Source organism: Oncorhynchus mykiss, chromosome 26, assembly GCF_013265735.2.
Source record: "Oncorhynchus mykiss isolate Arlee chromosome 26, USDA_OmykA_1.1, whole genome shotgun sequence".
In the NCBI taxonomy this organism is placed as follows: domain Eukaryota; kingdom Metazoa; phylum Chordata; class Actinopteri; order Salmoniformes; family Salmonidae; genus Oncorhynchus; species Oncorhynchus mykiss.
In genome coordinates, this window is record NC_048590.1 from 27689788 (window position 1) to 27709209 (window position 19422).

Here is a 19422-nt window from a genome sequence, read left to right on the forward strand (position 1 = left end):
GAGGAGTTTCGGGGCGGGCTATGTTGCACCCCCAAGTACAGACCTGGGACCAGTTTTAACTGACTGCTATCCAGACTATATAAAACGTAGGGGCCTTTTGACCTACAACTGGGGTCAAAAGGCCCCATAAAGTGATTTCTCTCAAGCTCTTGATTCCTCAAGCATCGTCTGATCCATCCATATGTCGACTTAGGGCTCATTATACACTATCCCCAATTGATAATCAAATTGATATTGCAAAGATTGCATATCAAAATAAAAAATCCCATTAATTTTATTTATGAAATGTTTATTCAATGCTACATAATAATTAGGCAATCAAACATTCAGTATCACACAATATCAGAGAAACATTAAGAACAACTGTAGGACTGAGCACTACCACCATTTAATGAAAATGTTCAATCCAGCATGAGTGGATCCAACATCATCATTAAATTTGCCGATGACGCAACAGTGGTAGGCCTGAACACCGACAACGACGGAAAAGGACTACAGGAAAAAGAGTACCCATCACGCCTCCCATTCTCATCGACGGGGCTGTAGTGGAGCAGGTTGAGAGCTTCAAGTTCCTTGGTGTCCACATCACCACCAAACTAACATGGTCCAAGCACACCAAGACAAGAGAGCACGAAGAGGGCACAACAAAACCTATTCCCCCTCAGGAGACTGAAAAGATTTGGCATGGGTCCTCAGATCCTCAAAAAAGTTCTACAGCTGCAACAGCCTGGTATGGCAACTGCTCGGCCCCCGACCACAAGGCACTAATGAGGGTAGTGCGTATGGCCCAGTACATCACTGGGGCTAAGCTTCCTGACATCCAGGACCTCTATACCAGGCGGTGTCAGAGGAAGGACCTAAAAATTGTCAAAGACTCCAGCCACCCTAGTCATAGACTGTTCTCTCTGCTACCGCACGGCAAGCGGTACTGGAGTGCCAATTCTAGGTCCAAGAGGATTCTAAACAGATTCTACCCCCAAGCCATACGACTCCAGAACATCTAATTCAAATGGCTACCCGGACTATTTGAATTGCCACCCCCCTATTCAGAAACCCAGCCTAAAACCCCAAACGGCAAGCAATGCAGATGAAGATGCACGGTGGCTAGGACAAATTCCCTAGAAAGGCAGGAACCTAGGAAGAAACCTAGAGAGGAACCAGGCTCTGAGGGGTGGCCAGTCCTCTTCTGGCTGTGCTGGGTTGAAAATAGAACAGTACATGGCCAAGATGTTCAAACGTTCACATATAACCAGCAGGGTCAAATAATAATAATCACAGAGGTTGTAGAGGGTGCAACAGGTCAGCACCTCAGGAGTAGATGTCAGTTGGTTTTCATAGCCAATCCTTCAGAGTTAGAGACAGGTAGAGAGAGTCAAAAACAGCAAGTCCGGGACAAGGTAGCACGTCCGGTGAACAAGTCAGGGTTCCATAGCCGCAGGCAGAACAGTTGAAACTGGAGCAGCAGCACGACCAGGTGGACTGGGGACAGCAAGGAGTCATCAGGCCAGGTAGTCCTGAGGCATGGTCCTAGGGCTCAGGTCCTACGAGAGAAAAGAGAGAAAGAGAGAGAGTTAAAGGGAGCATACTTAAATTCACACAGGACACCGGATAAGACCAGATATAGCAGACTGATCCTAGCCCCCCGAAACATAAACAATTGCAGCATATTATCTATGCATAGTCACTTTAATAACTCTACCTAAATGTACATATTACCTCAATTACTTAAGACTAACCGGTGCCCCCGCATATTGACTCTTTACCAGTATATAGCCTCGCAATTGTAATTTTACTGCTGCTCTTTAATTATGTTACTTTTATTTCTTTATTTTTTTTTTGTATTTTTTCTTAAAACTGCATTGCGGGTTAAGGGCTTGTTGTATTCGGTGCATGTGACAAATAACATTGATTTGATTTGACCCCCATCCCAAACAAACCCCTGGTGGCCCCACCCCAACCCCGGTCTAAACACAATATCTACATGATATGAGTAACTATTGGTTGTTAGTAATTCATACTTTCGTTCCAATCCTGAGGTGGTCAGGTGCATGACGTCTGTGTGGCCTGGGGGTCAAAGGCCTCATATTCAGTATTGAGCATGACCACAGAATAGGGCTTGGCAGCAACATCAGCATGTTCCTCAGCCCTGTTCTGTGCAGTAATAGGATCTCTCACTTCAGTCATCTTCAGAAGTGATTAGGGACCCTCCTCCTCTCTTCTGCTCACAGCATATGGGGAAACTACACCCAGAAAGAGGAAGTAGTGGGACTAGATGTGTTTGAGCTGCAGTCAGCAGCACTGTATTTCTATGAACAAATTCACACATTCCTATTATGGAATAAACATGCACAATGCACACTCACAGTCTGAGTCATGCGTCTCCTCTCCATCTTGATCTCTGTAATAGATCAATAATAAGTATTGTCATTCGAGAATAAATATGAATTGCATTAAATCATTAGTAGCATGTTTTTTAAATGTTTATTTCACCTTTATTTAACCAGGTTGTAATGATCTTCTTCATCTGAGGAACAGGAAAGATCGGACCAAAACGCAGCGTGGTAAGTGTCCATTTTAATGTAATATAACTGAACACGAAATACAAAATAACTAAAGTGACACAACAAAAATCGAAACAGTCCTGAAAGGTGACACAACACAAAACAGGAAACAACTACCCACAAACACTAGGTGGGAAAAGGCTACCTAAGTATGGTTCTCAATCAGAGACAACGAAAGACAGCTGCCTCTGATTGGGAACCATACCAGGCCAAACACATAGAAAACATAGAAAAACAACATAGAATGCCCACCCCAACTCACGCCCCGACCAAACCAAAATAGAGACATAAAAAGGAACTAAGGTCAGGGCTTGACACAGGTAGGCCAGTTGAGAACGCGTTCTCATTTACAACTGCGACCTGGCCAAGATAAAGCAAAGCAGTGTGACAAAAACAACAACACAGAGTTACACACGGGATAAATGAATGTAGTCAATAACACAATAGAAAAATCTATGTACAGTGTGTGCAAATGTCGTAAAGGTTAGGGAGGTAAGGCAATAAATAGGCCATAGCGGAAAAATAATTTATTATTTAGCATTAACACTGGAGTGATACATGTGCAGAGGATGATGTGCAAGTAGAGATACTGGGGTGCAAAAGAGCAAACAAAAAAAATACAATTATGGGGATGAGGTAGTTGGGAGTGCTATTTAAAGATGGGCTATATACAGGTACAATGATCGTTAAGCTGCTCTGACAGCTGATTCTGAAAGTTAGTGAGGGAGATATAAGTCTCCAGCTTCAGTGATTTTTGCAATTCGTTCCAGTCATTGGTAGCAGAGAACTGGAAGGAAAGGCGGTCAAAGAAGGAATTGGCTTTGGGGACGACCAGGAGTTTTTCCAAACTCCCTGGCCTGACAAGTGGTGCGTTTCCATACAGGATTTACCCCAGTGTTTTACCCAGAAGTCTCAGACTTTTCTGTTTCCATCTACAGTTGAAGTCAGAAGTTTACATACACTTAGGTTTGGATCCATTCAAACTCGTTTTTTCAACCACTACACAAATTTTTTGTTAGCAAACTATAGTTTTGGCAAGTCGGTTAGGATCTACTTTGTGCATGACACAAGTCATTTTTCCCAAAATAGTTTACAAACCGATTATTTCACTTATAATTCACTGTATCACAATTCCAGTGGGTCAGAAGTTTACATACACTAAATTGACTGTGCCTTTAAACAGCTTGGAAAATTCCAGAAAATTATGTCATGGCTTTAGAAGCTTCTGATAGGCAAATTGAGTCAATTGGAGGTGTACCTGTGGATGTATTTCAAGGCCTACCTTCAAACTCAGTGCCTCTTTGCCTGACATCATGGGAAAATCAAAAGAAATCAGCCAAGACCTCAGAAAACAAATTGGAGACCTCCACAAGTCTGGTTCATCCTTGGGAGCAATTTCCCCGTACTTTGATGCGAAAAGTGCAAATCAATCCCAGAACAACAGCAAAGGACCATGTGAAGATGCTGAAGGAAACATGTACAAAAGTATCTATATCCACAGTTAAACGAGTCCGATATCGACATAACCTGAAAGGCCGCTCAGCAAAGAAGAAGCCACTGCTCCAAAACCGCCATAAAACAGCCAGACTACGGTTTGCAACTGCACATGGGGACGAAGATTGTACTTTTTGGAGAAATGTCCTCTGGTCTGATGAAACAAAAATAGAACTGTTTGGCCATAATGACCATTGTCATGTTTGGATGAAAAAGGGGAGGCTTGCAAGCTGAAGAACACCATCCCAACCGTGAAGCACAGGGGTGGCAGCATCATGTTGTGGGGATGCTTTGCTGGAGGAGGGACTGGTGCACTTCACAAAATAGATGGCATTATGAGGCAGGAAAATGATCTGGATTTATTGAAGCAACATCTCAAGACATCAGTCAGGGAGTTAAAGCTTGGTCGCAAATGGGTCTTCCAAATGTACAATGACCCCAAGCATACTTCCAAAGTTGTGACATAATGGCTTAAGGACAACAAAGTCAAGGTATTGGAGTGGCCATCACAAAGCCCTGACCTCAATCCTATAGAACATTTTTGGGCAGAACTGAAAAAGCGTGTGTGAGCAAGGAGGCCTACAAACCTGACTCAGTTATACTAGCTCTGTCAAGAGGAATGGGCCAAAATTCACCTAACTTATTGTGGGAAGCTTGTGGAAGGCTATCCGAAACATTTGACCCACAATTTAAAGGCAATGCTACCAAAAACGAATTGAGTGTATTTAACTTCTGACCCACTGGGAATATGATGAAAGAAATAAAAGCTGAAATAAATAATTCTCTCTGTTATTCTGACATTTCACATTCTTAAAATAAAGTGGTGATCCCAACTGACCTAAGACAGGGCATTTGTACTCAAATTAAATGTCAGGAATTATGAAAAACTGACTTTAAATGTATTTGGCTAAGGTGTATGTAAACTTACAACTTCAACTGTAGATGACCTGGAGCCGGTGGGTTTGGCGACGAATATGTAGCGAGGGCCAGCCAACGAAACCATACAGGTCGCAGTGGTGGGTAGTATATGGGGCTTTGATGACAAAACGGATGGCACAGTCATAGACTACATCCAATTTGCTGAGTAGAGTGTTGGAGGATATTTTGTAAATAACATCGCTGAAGTCAAGGATCGATAGGATAGTCAGTTTTACGAGGGTATGTTCGGCAGCATGAGTGAAGGAGACTTTGTTGTGAAATAGGAAGCCGATTCTAGATTTAACTTTGGATTGGAGATGCTTAATGTGAGTCTGGAAAGGGAGTTTACAGTCTAACCAGACACCTATGTATTTGTAGTTGTACACATATTCTAAGTCAGAACCGTCCAGAGTAGTGATGCTAGACGGGCGGGCAGACAGGGGCGGGCAGCAATCGGTTGAAGAACATGCATTTAGTTTTACTTGCATTCAAGAGCAGTTGGAGGCCACGGAAACAGTGTTGTATGGCATTGAAGCTCATTTATGTTTGTTAAAACAGTGTCCAAGGACGGGCCAGATGTTGGCCGTTGAGTCTGATGATAAGAATGCAGTGATTGACAGAGTCGAAAGCCTTGGCCAGGTCGATGAAAACGGCTGCACAGTGCTGTCTTTTATCTATGGTGGTTATGATGTCGTATAGGACCTTGAGCGTGGCTGAGGTGCACTCATGACCAGCTCGGAAACCAGATTGCATTTTGGAGAAGGTGTGGTGGGATTCGAAATGGTCGGTGATATGTTAGTTAACTTGGCTTTCGAAGACTTCAGAAAAGCAGGACAGGATGGATATAGGTCTGTAACAGTTTGGGTCTTGTGTCATGTAATGATAAGAGGTTTATAGGAAATGTTTTTTTTAAAACTTAAACATACCTTTTCATCCTGAGTGTGAGATTTTGCTGGAGAGGAAAAAGAGAAGGCCAATAACAATGACTATGATTGAAAAAATACATACTTCATGATAGTACATACAGTAGGTTGTTTTTTACACACGTTGGGAAATCTTGGTATTTTTCCTCATGACAATAACAATGGTAGTAAGAAATAAGCAAAAGTAAAGGGCTCCCACCACATACAGTGGTATGAAAGGATCTAAAACACAAAGCATTTAGAATGAAGATCAATTAGGTTTTATTTATTCACTCATGAGCATAAGATTGTTTAGTGCTAACAATGCACTGTAACTCACTATTTTACAGAGCTATTTCATTATTAGAGGTGTGGTTGTTGAATTCTTCATTCTCTTTCACAGTGACTGTCATATTAGTGATTACCTGACTACCATTTTTCACCTTGTACTTGTACTTTTAAGGCACATGTCCACTGTCCGAATGTGTGACATTGTTCATCTTAAGGTGATGATAGTTGCGTCCATTTTGGGAGGGATATGAAGTATGTGTCACTCTTTTAAGCAAGTCCTTATCAGTGAGACAGTGATGGTTATAGGTTTGTGCGTCATGGCTTTCATAAGAAAAGGAATAAAGACAAGTGCTTTCTTTGCTGATGGTCTTGATCCAGTACACGGAGAATGGCTTGTCGGAATAATCTTTTGCAGCTGTGAAATGGCATTGATTGATTGATTCTCGTTCCTGTTTGGTGACCTGAGTTTCCAGATCAGGCACATCTTTCACTACTATGGAGAAAGAAGACATTTTCATTTTAACCGTATCTTCCTAAACAGAAATAGAGAATGATTAAACTATTGATCTGAATATAATACCAAGCAAATAACTTGTATTGAATACATGTGTATATTTATCAGATTTGACATGAGTTGGTTTCCTCATACAGGATCATTTAGGAAATGTGAATTTGTGGAAATGGAAATGTGAACTCACTCATTGATTTAGAAAATGCCACAATAAAGGATCTTTTAAGAAATTAAAAGGAAATAGAAATGTTGAAGTAAAATTGCGAACACATGCAAATGATGCACATTTTTAAATGTGATATATGATTTGGTACTTGGTGTTTTGCCCTTAAAGCCATCACATTCCTTCTCATTGACATCAGAAGTGCAGTTAATCGACTTTGTTGTCTAGACCCTCTTCACATTGCAGTGGTATCTCTACTTCTTTGTCTTCTTGATACATTAGATATGTTTTCCCTTTGAGAAAATAATTTTTCCAAAGTTACAGAAGAATCAGGCTCCTTGATTGTATCCAACAAACCCAATCAAGTTTGACTAGCTTGTGAAAATAATTGCCCATCTTGACATTTCCCCAAGATAATCAGCATGATGATACTTAACACATCCATGGCTGTTGCACTTACAATAATAACTTGTTGTTGATTTACAGAATGAGGAAATAGAGCTGCCTGTGACAGGAATACAGAATGAACAGACGTGTGTGGTGTGAGTAGGTAATGTGACTGGTATAGTTAAAAGAAGTAAACTATTTCGCTGATTAGTTGTACTTATACATTTAGTAAAAAATGTAATCTTATTTTAAGAGTTAATCATGTAAGTCTCGAAATCCTGTCCATTAATGATCAGCATAGGACAATTCCCATTATGTAAATATATACTATTCCATGCAATGTACTGTAGATAAGACTAAAACTTTTGTTTTTGGATACGACAGAGTCGTGATTCCAAATATTCTCAAAGTAAATATGTAACAATAAAAACATCTATAAATCCCCAGACCCAAATTTCTCTGGGCAAAGTATGTGCTTAAAACTTTTACCCTGCAGATGGCGCTACTTACCTTTCTTTCCTGTAATTGCCATGCACCCAGCTGTTCAGAAGGGCCCAACTGCGGAAAATCAGTTCGTCCACCAAGCAATGAGTTTTTGTGGAGTTCAATGTGTCGAATTGACAACAAAAAATGTATGGCTTATTTGCTACGTAAGGTTTATTTGATCGAAGAGAAGTTTCGTAATGCTTAAGTTGTTACGAGTGTACTGGAAAGTAGGACGTGACATCCCGGCAACTTTGAGAAAAAACAATATCAGTTGTCGGTATGAGGCTAGTATGTTTTTTTTGTTGTGTCATTTATAAATATTTATTATTATTACATTTTAAATTACAATATAATACAAACATAGGACATCCCTACACGTATATTTTCTCTGAAGAAAGATAAAATAACATTAAAATTAAAAAATGAACATCACAAGAATTGATTTTCAAAAGTTATTAAGGTACCTAAAATAAAATGTTAAATATTGGATTTCAAGTAAAAATATTGAGCATTTTCGGACAGATTTCAAATATTTGTTTTTGTGTATATAAAATTGAACAGACTGAGGAAATTAGTGACTAATTCAGTAGTTTTGTTTTCATTTAAATAATAACATATTACATCTTTCGTTGTAAATACATTGGACTTATTGATGAAATTAAAAATGTAAATAATTAACTCGCGCCAAAATAACTTCACAGAGTCACACTCATAAAACATGTGTAATATAGATTCCCCTTCTTTATCACAGAAAAGGCTAATGACCTAAGTCCATGAATTTAGACAAGTTATTGCAAGGGTATATTTTGTGCAAGATTTTAAAGTGAAATTGTTTTATTTTATTTGATATACAAAATTTGTGACGGAGCAACAAAGCTTTCCTCCATTCAATTTCAGTAATGCATGCATTCCAGAAGAATTGCCCTCTAAGAGAGATCTTGTTCTTTGAGTTAAAAAGTTCTTATGAATGTATTATTACATTTATTTTCCAACAGGGGGCAACCTAACATAAATTGTGCCTCTATCTTGACACGCTCTCCAAAACACAAATGAGATTTCATTAATTGATAAGTCCTGAAGGTATTGCTTTACATATATAATTACATTATTTATAATGTATTGGGCATGTTTAAGAACTTTCTATAAGAGAGTATATTTCCTTCTTTATCAAATAAATCAAACACAAATATACTATTTCTTTCAAAACACTTTCAAAGAACAGACTTGTTTTTAACAGCAATATATTTGATGTCCCACAGAAGTGGTATGAGGCTAGTAGTGTCCCTATTGAAATACAGGTGGTTGATGTCAACAACACTCATCGAATATATATATTTTTTAAAAACATAATGAGATGTATCCACCTATCCAAAGAAAGGATAGGCGGGAGCTAAACAGCCCACCGTGCTGCTTTGTGGACATTGACTCCCATAGTTGGGGCGAAGAGATATGCATCTTCTCAGTATATATACACTGCTCAAAAAACTAAAGTTGTCCACTTAGGAAGCAACACTGATTGACAATACATTTCACATGCTGTTGTGCAAATGGAATAGACAACAGGTGGAAATTATAGGCAATTAGCAAGACACCCCCAATAAAGGAGTGGTTCTGCAGGTGGTGACCACAGACCACTTCTCAGTTCCTATGCTTCCTGGCTGATGTTTTGGTCACTTTTGAATGCTGGCAGTGCTTTCACCCTAGTGGTAGCATGAGAGTCTACAACCCACACAAGTGGCTCAGGTAGTGCAGCTCATCCAGGATGGCACATCAATGCGAGCTGTGGCAAGAAGGTTTGCTGTGTCTGTCAGCGTAGTGTCCAGAGCATGGAGGCGCTACCAGGAGGCAGGCCAGTACATCAGGAGACGTGGAGGAGGGCAACAACCCAGCAGCAGGACCGCTACCTCCACCTTTGTGCAAGGAGGAGCAGGAGGAGCACTGCCAGAGCCCTGCAAAATGACCTCCAGCAGGCCACAAATGTGCATGTGTCTGCTCAAACAGTCAGAAACAGACTCCATGAGGGTGATATGAGGGCTCGACGTCCACTGGTGGGGGTTGTGCTTACAGCCCATCACCGTGCAGGACGTTTGGCATTTGCCAGAGAACACCAAGATTGGCAAATTCGCCACTGGCGCCCTGTGCTCTTCACAGATGAAAGCAGGTTCACACTGAGCACATGTGACAGACGTGACAGAGTCTGGAGACGCTGTGGAGAACGTTCTGCTGCCTGCAACATCCTCCAGCATGACCGGTTTGGTGGTGGGTCAGTCTTGGTGTGGGGTGGCATTTCTTTGGCGGGCCGCACAGCCCTCCATGTGCTCGCCAGAGGTAGCCTGACTGCCATTAGGTACCGAGATGAGATCCTCAGACCCCTTGTGAGACCATATGCTGGTGCGTTGGCCCTGGGTTCCTCCTAATGCAAGACAATGCTAGACCTCATGTGGCTGGAGTGTGTCAGCAGTTCCTGCAAGAGGAAGGCATTGATGCTATGGACTGGCCCGCCAGTTCTCCAGACCTGAATCCAATTGAGCACATCTGGGACATCATGTCTCACTCCATCCACCAAGACTGTCCAGGAGTTGGCGGATGCTTTAGTCCAGGTCTGGGAGGAGATCCCTCAGGAGACCATCTGCCACCTCATCAGGAGCATGGCCAGGCGTTGTAGGGAGGTCATACAGGCACGTGGAGGTCACACACACTACTGAGCCTGATTTTGACTTGTTTTAAGGACATTACATCAAAGTTGGATCAGCCTGTAGTGTGGTTTTCCACTTTAATTTTGAGTGTGACTCCAAATCCAGACCTCCATGGGTTGATAAATTTGATTTCCATTGATAATTTGTGTGATTTTGTAGTCAGCGCATTCAACTTTGTGAAGAAAAAAAGTATTTAATAAGAATATTTCATTCATTCAGTTCTAGGATGTGTTATTTTAGTGTTCCCTTTATTTTTTTGAGGAGTGTATAATCTTTGCTCTTCATAAGCGATTGTTGTCTTTCACCAATGAGGTTCTACAGGTTTTTGACACGCACACGTGTCTGACAAGGATGTTGGAAATGCAGCATGACCTGTTACAGATTGGCCATGTTTAAGAGAATCAAAATGACTGCAGGCAACTGCCTGATCTATAAATCACCTTGCATTATAAATAACTACTTATTTATATATCAGTCAGTTACAATTTACCCATGATACATTGCAGTTTTGATCCTCTCAAAACAGCCAATGTCATGGGCAGCCTGCATTCCATTGTTAAGCCTGTCAGACAGGTTACAGAGCGAGCAGTCTGACCACACCCCTCCCTGCACCCTCATTTACATTTTAGAAATTTAGCAGACACCCTTATCCAGAGCGACTTACAGGACGAATAAGGGCACATCAACAGATTGTTCACATTCGGCTCAGGGAGTCAAATCTGATGCTTTTAATTACTAGGCTACCTGTCGCCTCACCTCACTTCCCACATTGCAGACACGGAGTGGACTTGCAAAAGCTTTACAAATATCCATTAACCAAATTCCATTAGAAATGTGGCTATGAGAAACTGTGTGCAATCATATGATCAGGGACAAGAACAACAAGACAACATTTTAAATCCACAATTCAATAAAGGCCTGAGCCATGACACCCACAGATCTGATCAATATTACGCCAGCAGAATACCATCCTGTATCCCACTGCTGGCTTGCTTCTGAAGCTAAGCAGAGGTGGTCCTGGATGGGAGACCAGATGCTTCTGGAAGTGATGTTGAAGGACCAGTAGGAAACACCCTTTCCTCTGGTTTAAATGTTTTTATTAATAAATATCCCAATGCCCCAGGGCAGTGATTTGGGACAATGCCCTGTGTAGGGTGCCGTCTTTTGGATGGGATGTTAAAGGTTAAACGGGTGTCCTGATTCTGTGGTAACTAAAAATTCCATGGCACTTATCGTAAGAGTAGGGGTGTTAACCCCGGTGTCCTGGCTAAATTCTCAATCTGGCCCTCATACCATCCCAGTCACCTAGTCATCCCCAGCTTACAATTGGTTCCTTCATCCCCCCTCCTCTCCCCGTAACTATTCCCCAGGTTGTTGCTGTAAATGAGAATGTGTTCTCAGTCAACTTACCTGGTAAAATAAGGGTTAAATAAGTGAAAAATAAAATACGTTGCTGAGATAAGGTGGGGCTTTACCTAGCAAAGACTTATAGATGACCTGAGCAGCACCCCATCTGAATTTGGACAATCTCATCTTCCCTATGCACTCCAACCGTCTCATGGTAATTGGAATCTGCCACAGAAAACATCCAGGTTATATACTGAAGGCCATACCCTTAATTACAATTAATCTCCCACACCTGGCACTGACAAGGCACAAGGCTGTGTTCAACCACTCAACAGGTCCACCATGTTAGACTGCATTTCCCCAGGAAGCCCAATTCTGATATTTTGACCAGTTAGATTAGCTCTGAACTGGCGCTGATATGAAAAGGTCTGATGTGATTGGTTAAATAAACAATTAGTGGAAAAATATCAGAATTGAGATGCCTGGGTAGTCGCACCCTATATAATGGTTTATATTCAATACTTGGAATAAATTAATTGGGTGAACTATTTCTATATTTGACACAGCTTTGTCTTCATCCCGCTGCTCCAGTTATTTGTGTTCACACAGTGGTCTTATCTGTCACATGAGAACTCATTAAATGTCATTCACATGATTATTATTTGCGTTATGTTACTTACAGTGCCTTCAGAAAGTTTTCACACCCCTTGACTTTTTCCACATTTAGTTGTGTAACAGCCTGGATTTAAAATTGATAAAATGTAGATTTTTTTTGTCACTGACCTACACTCAATACCCCATAATGTCAATGTGGAATTATGTTTTTTGACATTTTTACAAATTAATTACAAATCTTGAGTCAAGTATTCAACCCCTTTGTTATGGCAAGCCTAAAGAAGTTCAGGAGTAGAAATGTGCTTAACAAGTCACACAATAAGTTGCATGGACTCACTCTGTGTGCAATAATAGTGTTTAACATTATTTTTTACGACTCCCTCATTTCTTACCTGTAAGGTCCCTCAGTCGTGCAGTGAATTTCAAACACAGATTCAACCACAACGACCAGGGGTTTTCCAATTCCTTCACAAAGAAGGGAACCTATTGGTAGATGGGTGCAAAAAAAGTCATTGAATATCCCTTTGAGCATGGTGCAATTATTAATTACACTTTGGATGGTGTATCAATGCACCCAGTCACTACAAAGATACAAGCATCCTTCCTAACTCAGTTTCTCGAGAGAATGGAAGCCGCTCAGGGATTTCACCATGAGGCCAATGGTGACTTTAAAACAGTTTCAGAGTTTAATGGCTGTGATAGGAGAAAACTGAGGATGGCTCCACAACATTGTAGTTACTTCACAATACTAACCTAATAGACAGAGTGAAAAGAAGGAAGCTTGTTATATTCAAAAACATGCATCCTGTTTGCAACAAGGCTCTAAAGTAATACTGCAAAAAATTTGGCCAAGCAATTAACTTTTTGTCCTCAATACAACACATTATTGAGTACCACTCTCCACATTTTCAAGCATAGTGGTGGCTGCATGATGTTATGAGTATGCTTTTAATCGTTAAAGAATGGGGAGTTTTTCAGGATTAAAAATAAACGGAATGGCAACATCAAAGGAACATGACATTTTTTCTGCTCAATTTAGAAGGAAAGATAAACTTGTAAAAGCTTTCCCAAAAGTGACCTAAAAGTATTATACTGTGTATAATGCGTGTACAATATGGTCCTCTTTTAGAATAAATTCTTATCAAATTCAAAACTCTTTGTCTGATTTGATATCCTACAATTTTTAGCCACAGAAAATGCGTTCTCCAACGTACCCAAAATCATCTGGTGTGATTCCCTCTGGAGTGACGCTTCCAGACCCCTCTCCTATTGGCTGAGGGCTAAAGACGAATTTTCCATTTATGGATTGTTTGGTCAGGCTGTTCAGTCAGCTACCAGCCTCGAAGTTGAACTTTACCTCTCAAACATACAACAGCAGCATTCGGGAGCCTGAGTTCAGTTCCTATGTCTATTCATGTTTAGACTATAGCTACAGAATGGACAGAGGAAGCTGGTCCTGAGGAGAATCTGTGTGTTCCTGCTTGGAAGGCGTCTGCGATCCTATTTTTTATTTTGACTTTGTCTTGTTTTTTTTCTTAGCTGGCCAACTGCAAAACAACGTTTTACATTTTTTAATAATAGACGACTACTGAGACAGCCAGCCCCTGTTCAATACGGAATACAAGGATACATTGTAACTGTCTGGGGAAGGAGAAAGAATGGTAAGATAACTTAGCTTTTACAGACCATTTTCTTCTGGATAACATATTCATATGAAGGAACACGATAATGTCTCTTCTTGAAAGGGACGTGAAAGTTCTTTTATAGATTGTTAAATATATGGAGGTCTAATGGATTCGTGACACGATGACGTTAAGTATCATGTCAACATGTTCAACATATTCCTATTGCACAGATGAAATGGTCAATGCAAGGGGACAATGTACTTTTATTAAATATATTCTTAGGTTTTAGTCTAATGACCATATCAATTGTCTAAATTGTCAAATAAGGTTGAAATTGCATCCTGTAAATTGTCACCAGAATATTTTAAGAAATGTTTAGCTAGTCATTCAACAAGGTAATGTCGTCATTAGTCATAGCCTACTGAGGTGCTGCAAGAGTCATTTTTACAGGCTGATGTGAAGTTGCCTATTTTTGCAACCAATAGCCGTTATGGTATTAATTGTCATAGAGAATAATAACATAACGAGATGTATGGGTGCCTATTTCACAGAATTATATATTTAAGTAGACAGGAATTTAAATCATTAGATGTTGTTTTGCTACAGTGTAAAGTTCAATTCAAAGAACAACTTGGACTAAATGCCTCTTCTAGTCTCAATCTGATCTAGCAGGTTGTATGGAATGTTGATAAGAATGCAACAACAATCCAATCCACTATTTTCCCTCTCCTATTTGAGGAGTAACCTACCTACCATATGTTTATGATAAAAGTGCTCTCTCACACTCTCTCTCGTCCTCCCTCTCTAACTGAGCAGGATTTTGTATGTGGACAGAGATATGGTAAAACATTAAACCAAAATGTTTTTGACAACAGTGTGTATCTGATATCAAAGCCTTAGTGAGACATGCTAAAGATGAAAACTGGATATTGGATCTCTTGAGATCTAGAGGGCCCAGTGGAAACAGTCTGCCCAGTTTGTTGTTAAACTTGTTTGTTTACTCTCTGTGATACAGGTGGTTCACACTGCTCACAACTAAGCCAATATTGCATAATGGAAAAAAACGTCACATTTTTAATTGTTGTCTACTCAACAACTTTCATCTCACTTACCATAAAAGTATACATCTCGGGGGTGTTGTAAAAGAAAGGTGGCCTGCAGATACAGTCCCTATAGCAACCACCTATACTGACGGACAGTCACATGCAGCTCCCACTTCCTAGGTACAGTGTTGGCACAGCCCTACTTTGAATAAAACAGGTTGGTCATGGAAGAGGAGACAGAGAGTGTGAGAGCCTGTGTGATATCCACATGGAGATCGGTTTCTCCTGCTTACTGAATGTCATCCCAACAGCTTAAGCGCACTGGAGAGAGTTATGGAGAAAGTTGTCCCTGTTGCGTGGCCCCTTTGTGTTTAGATCACAGATCATGAGGCCATTGCCATTGTGGCAGATATCCCACTGTGGGTATCAGCTAAAGTACTGTTTATTGAATCCAACAAGTCAACTGCTGTTGATTTAATTAAGGAGAAATCTTTTTTTAAATAATTGCCCAAATCCACTGAATGACTTTGCTTGACTTGTAATGTCATGTACACTGAGTGTACAACACATTAGGAACACCTGCTCTTTCCATGACATAGACTGACCAGTCGAATCCAGGTGAAAGCTATGATCCCTTATTGATCCACTTAAATCAGTGTATATGAAGGGGAGAAGACCGGTTAAATGATGATTTTTAAGCCTTGAGACAACTAAGACATGGATTGTGTGTGTGTGCCATTCAGAGAGTGAATGGGAAAGACAAAAGATTTAAGTGCCTTTGAACAGAGTATGTCAGTAGGTGCCAGGCGCACCGGTTTGAGTGTGTCAAGAACTGCAACACTGCTGGGTTCTTCAAAATCAACAGTTTCCCATGTGTACCAAGAATGGTCCACCACCAAAAGGACATCCAGCCAACTTGACACAACTGTGGGAAATATTGGAGTCAATATGCGCCAGCATCCCTGTGGAATGCTTTCGACACCTTGTGAAGTCCATGTCCCGGTGAATTGAGGCTGTTCTGAGGGCAAAATGGTACTGAGTTACATGGTACTGAGGGTTTGTTCCTTGGATTCCTTTGTGGGAAACCAGATCTACAGGCTCCATACACTGCTCTGCTCCCAGTGCACAGACTGCATAACAGGGTTGACCTGTTCTAGAGAGACAACATGTGGGATATGGACATAGGGCGGGGTTGGTAATGACAGTATTTACACAGTGTACAAAACATTAGGAAGGTGTTAGGAAGGTCCATATCACACGTGTTGTCTAGAACAGGTCAACCCTGTTATGCAGTCTGCTCTGCTCCCAGTGCTCAGTGAATGGAGCCTGTAGATCTGGTTTCCCACAAAGGAATCCAAGGAACAAACCCTCAGTACCACGTAACTGAGCTCTGTACCTTGGCTAGCAGTCGAGCTGAAAACGTAAAGTTATACAGTGCATTCAGGAAAGTATTCAGACCCATTGACTTTTTCCACGTTTTGTTACGTTACAGGCTTATTCTAAAATGGATTAAATTGTTTTCTTTCCCTCAACGATCTACACACAATACCCCATAATTACTAAGCAAAAACAGTTTTTTAGAACATTTAGAAAATGTATTAATTATTCTATTTTTTTTTTAGCAATCACATTTACATAAGTATTCAGACCCTTTACTCACGACTTTGTTAAAGCATCTTTGGCAGTGATTACAGCCTCGAGTCTTCTTGGGTATAACGCTACAAGCTTGGCACACCTGTATTTGGGGAGTTCCTCACATTCTTCTCTGCAGCTCCTCTCAAGCTCTGTTAGGTTGGATGGGGAGTGTCGCTGCACAGCCTTTATCAGGTCTCTCCAGAGATGTTCAAGTCCGAGCTCTGGCTGGGCCACTCAAGGACGTTGAGACCTTTAGCCACTCCTGTGTTGTTTTGGCTGCGTGCTTAGGGTTGTTGTTCTGTTGGAAGGTGAACCTTCTCCCCAGTCTGAGGTCCGAAGCGCTCTGGGGCAGGTTTTCATCAAGGATCTCTCTGTACTTTGCTCTGTTCATCTTTCCCTCGATCCTGACTAGTCTTCCAGGCCCTGTCACTGAGAAACATCCCCACATTGTGATGCTGCCACCACCATGCTTCACCATTGGGATGGTGCCAGGTTTCCTCCAGATGTGACGCTTGGCCAAAGAGTTCAATCTTGGTTTCATCAGACCAGAGAATCTTATTTCTCATGGTCTGAGAGTCTTTAGGTGCCTTTTGGCAAACTCCAAGCGGGCTGTCATGTGCTTTTTACTGAGGACTGGCCACTCTACCATAAAGGCCTGATTGGTGGAGTGCTGCAGAGATGGTTGTCCTTCTGGAAGGTTCTCCCATCTCCACAGAGGAACTCTGGAGCTCTGTCAGATTTTTGTCACCTCCCTGACCAAGGCCCTTCTCCCCCGATTGCTCAGTTTGGCCGGGCGGTCAACTCTAGGAAGAGACTTGGTGGTTCCAAACATCTTCCATTTAAGAATGATATAGGCCACTGTGTTCTTAGGGACATTCAATGCTGCAGACATTTTTTGGTACCCTTCCCCAGATCTGTGCCTCGACACAATCCTATTTCGGAGCTCTAAGGACAATTCCTTCGACCTCATGGATTGGTTTTTGCTCTGACATGCACTGTCAACTGTGGGACCTTTATATAGACAGGTGTATGCCTTTCTAAATCATGTCCATTCAATTGAATTTACCACAGGTGGACTCCAATCAACTTGTAGAAACATCTCAAGGATGATCAATAGAAACAGGATGCACCTGAGGTCAACTTTGAGTCTCATAGAAAATGGTCTGAATACTTATGTAAATGAGGTATTTCTGTTTTTTAATACATTTGCAAAAATGTCTAAACCTGTTTTCACTTTGTCTTTATGGGGTATTGTGTGTAGATTGATGAGAAAAAAAATGGAATCCATTTTAGAATAAATCTGTAATGTAACAAAGTGGAAAAAGTCAAGGGGTCTGAATACTTTCCTAATGCACTGTATTAGAACATGTTACAATTACAGGAGTTCCAATATAACTATTTTATGTGACCTTCCGTTGGGGTAAATCCATATGAATTCAATCACTTTTTCAATCACCCTTTTGATTTAAACAAAACTTTCCATACATGTTTGCCCATGGAAGAAGTGGTCAGAAAGTGACTTTTTGGACCTGAATGACAAAACATTTGGGTTCTAGAGGTGCTCAGATTTGACCCATTTTCCATACCCCACCATACCATGTGACGTCCATGTCTTCATCACTGGAAAAGATAAAACGGTTTAGTTTGATATCATTTAAAAACGTACGAACGGGGTTGTCAAACTATTTGATCATTTCTTAGACCCTACATCTGATATTTTTTGTGTTGTGCTCGATCATGGAAATATCAATCTTATCCCTTCAGATAACTGCAATTTAACTGGCACACCGTTGAAATTTGAATTTAAATTTTTACTTCTAATTTAATTACTACCACAAAGAGGACCGCCGGTCCACGCACCATTTTAATATATTACCATTTTAAGTCAACGTTGTCTGATTTGTGGACCTCCAACCATCTTTGTGATACCATTTGAAAGTCGCATTTTTTTAAATTGTATTCTCATTTTAGTACGTTTATTAACCACAACATGACACCCTGTATTCAAGAGCATGTGTGTCTCAACTGATGGCACAACACAAAAAACCCTGTTTGCAAGATTTTAAATTCTATACATTTCAACTGTATAATTTCCAGTGATGAAGACATGGATAGCTAATAGTATGGTGGGGTATGCAAAAAAGGTCAACTTTGAACACCTTTTATATTTTGAAGCACACTTTCTCTTTCTGACCATTTCTACAATGGGCAAATACGTATGGAAGGTTAAGTTCAAATCAAAAGAGGTGCTGTCCAAATTGATTGAATTTAAATGGTTTACCCATTGTCCTCCTGTATGAGGGTACCATAAAATGCATGCATATAGATTGTTTGATGACTGGACGTCCCCCTCTCTGTAGGCTCATGATGGTTTTAAAAACATTATCTTCATCCTTCTGTAGTAGACCCAGATATGAGGATAGATAGATTTAGCATGCTGTGCACACATCTTGCTGAGCCAACATTAGACAACTTTTAGCCTTGAGGCACATTCTGACTCACTTCAGAGGTAATATGCTGCGGTGAACCCAAGTCCCCTAGATCTGCTGAAGTTAAGAGATATTCTTATTTAGACTAGCGCTTGTGGGCGGATCCCTGGCATGGGTGCTGAATTTCATGCTGAATGACCAGAAGGAAATGGACTGGTTTCCTTCTGGTGAGGTAGCTTTAATGACAGTAGAACATATGTGCTGTATATACAGATCCTTTCATCAGTGACAGGTTTATTGAGCACAATATTCAGTAAGC

At 40.7% G+C, this 19422-nt stretch overlaps 1 protein-coding gene across 2 annotated transcripts in view; it reads left to right on the forward strand.

Moving 5' to 3' along the window:
* The first annotated feature begins 13692 nt into the window (after positions 1–13692).
* Positions 13693–19422, forward strand: part of myo1ea (myosin IEa) — a 62692-nt gene continuing 56962 nt past the window's right edge. For both annotated transcript variants that reach the window (XM_021586212.2, XM_021586214.2), the window contains exon 1: positions 13693–14032. In XM_021586212.2, coding sequence (XP_021441887.2) covers positions 14030–14032 — 3 coding nt within the window. In that variant the 5' untranslated portion in view covers positions 13693–14029. The remainder of the gene's footprint in view (positions 14033–19422) is intronic.